The following is a 4780-nucleotide window of genomic DNA, read 5'->3' as shown; positions in this document are numbered from 1 at the left end:
GTCAACTAAGCTCCTTTTGCTGTTGTGTAATTGGTTTTGGTAAAACTGAGTGTTGATCCAATGTGTGGACTAACTCTTGTTCCAGATTTAGTGGTTGTGGCTACAAGAATCTTATCAAAAAAGCTTTGAGTGAAAGAAATTACTCTTATGGATTGAAAGAATGGCTCATGGGGTGAAATAACTGTTATAGTCTTGTTCTTAGCAATGCTTAGCGTCTAGGTGTCATATAGGTAGGTTACCTGAACTCATTCAAACAAGTTGCTGATGGGAAAAGTTGGGAATAAGATTTCAGCCTGGAGGAGTTCCCCTCCTAAAAGAATCGTAGGCAATACTTTTATGCAAAGCTTCTGAAAGTGTGTGGCTTGATAGCCTTGGTGGCAGACAAACCATTGCAGCGTGAAGAAAGAGTGGCACAGGTTATGAGTGAGGCCAGTTCCACTCTTACTACTATCGAAGTGATCTAGAAGGTACCACCACTTCTGTTTACCCAGCAACCGAAAAGCTTATAAGCTCTCGTGTTAGTGCAGCTGAGGTGTTGGCTATAGAAATGGCTTCTTTGGTTCCAAGAGGCTGTCTTATTTTGATCAAGGCAGCTCTCCTGATAAATGGTGAAGCACATAGACATTACTTCTAACAAATGGCCAATTTACTTCTGCTGCTGGTAATTATTTGTCTTTCTGACAAATAATTCTTTCCGTCTTCCTTTTTGATGTGACAAACGTCAAGTGCCTGAGTATTAGCATATGGAGAACTGATTGTATAATCAAATAGTCTTCAAAGATGCTGCGGAATCACTTGGGGGCCTGAAGAAAGTTAATGTTCATCATAATACTTCACATGTGGGAAGGGCTTTGAAGATCTGAAGCACGCTGTGAACACACCCTGGCCCCGTGACTGTGAAGCAGGTATTCTCCCAGTAATACAAATGGAAGAACAGTTGCAGAATTAACTCTGGGTGATGAATTTGCAAGACAGTCAAGTATGTGGTCAGCTTCAAATGTGGCAGTTCAGTGGCTGCTGCTCCACTGCTGCTTGACCTCATGGTTTCCAGAGACAATCCCCTGTGTTGTAGGTACCTGTTTGGATTTTCTTTTTCTGACTTTTATGGTCTTGTGAACGTTTTCCCCGGGATAAAACACAAAATGCAGTAATAAGGAAATGTTTCTAAACCTTACTTTGAGGGGAAAAAAGCCCATTTAGGTTGCAGCCGTGTAGCCTGTGTGGTGGGGGCAATGGTAAGTTGGGAAGCTAAAGAAAGGCTCTTGGGATTTCAGGAAAACTGTGTGATAAATGTTTTGCTGTTGAGTTAGAATTAATTGCCATAGTCTTTTCAGTCTCTTCAGGATGCCATTTCTCTCTGAAAACTAGAGAAATGTGCTCGGTGCAAAGGTAATCAAGCTTTCCTCCTCGATAGGGATGCTTATGTAAATCAAGAAGTGCTGGTTTGAGGGCTCTGGGCTATTGTGGCTGTCAGCCACTAGGTGTCAGGTCCTGATCGGCGCTTCCAGGGGCAGCCGGGGATTCCTGGCCTGGGGAAGGCGATCGTGATGCCCGAAAATGTTACATCTTTCCCCAGAATGCAAATCTCACCTTTCTCTGAGGTATCTTGCAGAAAACCTCCTGACCCATCCTGCTGCCTGTACTGAAGCGGGTCAGAACCTTGCAAGGAGGAGGATGGTCCAGCGAGGAAGGACACTGACCTTGGGCCTCAGAGCTTGGGCACGAGCTCTTGCCTGACACCGATCACTTGCTGAGAAACAGCTCCTCAAAGGTACCACTTCCACCTCCAAACGGGAATGGTTGTTGTTGAGAACCAGGCTTTAGCCTCTGAACTCATCTCCTATTCCACAAGGACAAGAGGAGGGTCTGAATTTGCTAGCTGCCTTAGAAATTGTTGTGAAGTACCCAAGTCTCCTTGGATGCAAAACCTATGCCTTCTCTGAGGCAGTGAGAGAGAAGTTGCTCATTTTGCCTGCACGCTTGCCAGATTTTGGGGTGGGTTTTTTTTTTTGCAATGGAGTCTTTTTGGTGATCTTGTTGCCTGGGATGACAGGCAGATTTCTGCGGTGCCTCTGCAGAGATGCAAGCGATGCTGCGACAGGGCCTTGGCCTGTGAATGTGGCCATCGAGAGGAGCAGGGCGAGTGCTCTAAAATCAGGTGGAGCTGGGAGACACGTGGATTTACACAGATCACACGGAGCAGACAGAGCCCCGGTGTTATAAGAACACACAGCCCAGTCTAGGCAGAAGGAGGGCAGCAGACTCTCCCCCTGGCAGCAGAGAGCCGGGGGGGGGGCAGAGGCCCTCGTGGTCGCTTTATTCCCCACTCCCTCATGGGACGGGGTTGGGGGTTGGTGCGTGTGAACTGCCCGCTCTGTGCAAGGGCCGCCGGTAAGGGGCAGACAACGCCGCCGGTTACCGGTTGCCCGCGCCAGCCGGGGCATCGCAACCCCCCCCCGCCCCTTCCTCCTCCTCCTCCTCCTCCTCCTCCTCCCGGAAAGGAGGCCAGCCCCGCGCTCCCCGCCTGAGCGGGAGGTGCCCGGCGCACACCGCCCACCGCCGCCGGAACAAAAGGGGCGGCTGCATGGTCGCCCCGCGCCCGTCCCGCTCCCGTCCCGCTCCGCTCCGCGCTCCGCTCCGCGCTCCGCCAACATGTCGGGCAGCGGCGGCGGCAACAGCGCGGTGAAGAAGAGGAGCCCGGCGGGCTCGGCCTCCTCGCTGGCGCAGGAGGAGGAGAAGCAGGCGATGGAGAAGATGCTGGACCCGGCGGACGGTGGGGCGCAGGAGAACGGCTGCGCCCGCTCGCCTTCGACCTGCGCCGAGGGCGAAGGGGTGACGCTGCAGCGCTCCATTACGCTGCTCAACGGCGTGGCCATCATCGTGGGCACCATCATCGGCTCCGGCATCTTCGTCACCCCCACGGGCGTGCTGCGGGAGGCCGGCTCGCCGGGGCTGTCGCTGGTGGTGTGGGCCGTCTGCGGGGCCTTCTCCATCGTGGGTGCCCTCTGCTACGCTGAGCTGGGCACCACCATCACCAAGTCCGGCGGGGACTATGCCTACATGCTGGAGGTGTACGGCTCCCTGCCCGCCTTTCTCAAGCTCTGGATAGAGCTGCTCATCATCCGGCCCTCCTCGCAGTACATCGTGGCTCTGGTCTTCGCTACGTACCTGCTCAAGCCCATCTTCCCCACCTGCCCGGTGCCCGACCAGGCTGCCAAGCTGGTGGCGTGTCTCTGCGTCCGTAAGTACCCGCAGACCCGGTCCCGCTGCCATGTGGCAGCCGCACGTGGCTCCCGCTCGCCATCGCCTTCCCCATCAGCTATAGCTGCCTTCAGCCCGTCACGGTGCAGGAGACGCGCTCTGCCCCGTGCTGGCCGTTTTTGGGGGGCTGTTTTGAACAGCACGAGTAAGAAATGTGACCCCATCCCAAATAAACCAAGGGGAAAAAGCGTCCCCAAATGCCCGTGAGGTGGTTGTGAGCCCCGGCTGCATGCGGTACATGCAGCGTGCCTTTTGCTATGTGCTGGCGTGGGATTTCCCCAGCCTCCCGCAAAGCCCCGCTGTGACCCTGCAGTGCTGAGGGCGGAGGTTCGTGTGCGAACGGAGGTGAGGGGATAACGTGCAGCCGGGAGATTATCTGTCACGAGCAGCTGGTGCTGAACGTGGCCTGTGCTGCAGTGCCTGGCTGTTTTCAGCACCAGTTTTGAGGTGAGGTGTTTCCTAGCTCCGTGTGCACTGATACCACGCTGGAAACCTTTTTGTTTTTCCTACTAAGCCTTGTATCTCATGAGATGTTGCCTTGCAGAGAAGTTCAGTCAGGATGTGATGAATTTAAGGCCACCGATGTCTGTCTGCCATGGCATACAGATCACTTTCTTCTGCTGCAGTTTATGTTGTCTGTCTGGTCTTTTTTAAGTCTCTAGTTTTGCATTTTCCATCCTGCCTGTGACTGCAAAGTCACCCCACCAAAATTCCTCCTCCTTTAAATACAGGACCATTTGTTGCCTTTCTCTCCTCATTTCCTATTCAGTCCATGTTCTACTCCACTGGTAGCTCCTGGGGAGAGGATGTGATTTTTGGGAGGGCTTTATACAGCGTTTACTTGGTGTCTGAAGTTACAGTCAGGTGTTCTTTTCATTTTGAGGTTGTGAAGAGAAGTCTGCTTGTTTGTGCTGTCCAAAGGAAGATTGTATTAAGATTCCTTCACCTTCTGAGGATCACAGGCATTCAAAGGTGGCTGCACAGGGTCGTTAGGGGAAGACATACAGCCTGTAAATATCTTCATACACAAACTGAGCAAGTATTTGGTAGATAGTGTTTCCAGGAGCTGGGCACAGGTTGTAGGATAAAGAACAGAGTAGCAAATTGAACATTCTTCAGGCAAGATTGAAACTTACTCATTCCTAGATAGGTTTTCAGGGACACAAGGTAAGTATGCTGACACGTGGGCTTTCCGTCCAAGTAGAATGCATTTATTGAGGAAATCTGCTCACCCAACTGGGAGAGCTGCAGCAGGGTTAGAAAGGAGTTCCACTGATGGGGATTTTTCCTCAAGTAGAGCCTCATCAAAAAGCTAATTTTAGTACTTTCCTGTCTCTCTGCAATGTGGCTTTATCAGTGGCACAGAGAAAATGACCAAGTGTGCACGTGGCAGCCACATTTTTTTCTGAGAAGCCAGCAGAATCGGAGCATCCATCAGATAGACTTTGTTACTGCCTTATGTCAAAGTTTCGCTGGGCAGGAACACATTGCAGTGACAAAGCCTTTGAGAACATGTTAC

At 51.9% G+C, this 4780-nt stretch overlaps 1 protein-coding gene across 1 annotated transcript in view; it reads left to right on the top strand.

Moving 5' to 3' along the window:
• The first annotated feature begins 2486 nt into the window (after positions 1-2486).
• Positions 2487-4780, top strand: part of SLC7A5 (solute carrier family 7 member 5) — a 39315-nt gene continuing 37021 nt past the window's right edge. The window contains exon 1 of the mRNA XM_010208718.2: positions 2487-3241. Within this exon, the coding sequence (XP_010207020.2) occupies positions 2653-3241 (589 nt within the window). The 5' untranslated portion in view covers positions 2487-2652. The remainder of the gene's footprint in view (positions 3242-4780) is intronic.

This window comes from Colius striatus, chromosome 14, assembly GCF_028858725.1.
Source record: "Colius striatus isolate bColStr4 chromosome 14, bColStr4.1.hap1, whole genome shotgun sequence".
Classification (NCBI taxonomy): domain Eukaryota; kingdom Metazoa; phylum Chordata; class Aves; order Coliiformes; family Coliidae; genus Colius; species Colius striatus.
This window is presented reverse-complemented; position numbering and strand designations above follow the sequence as displayed.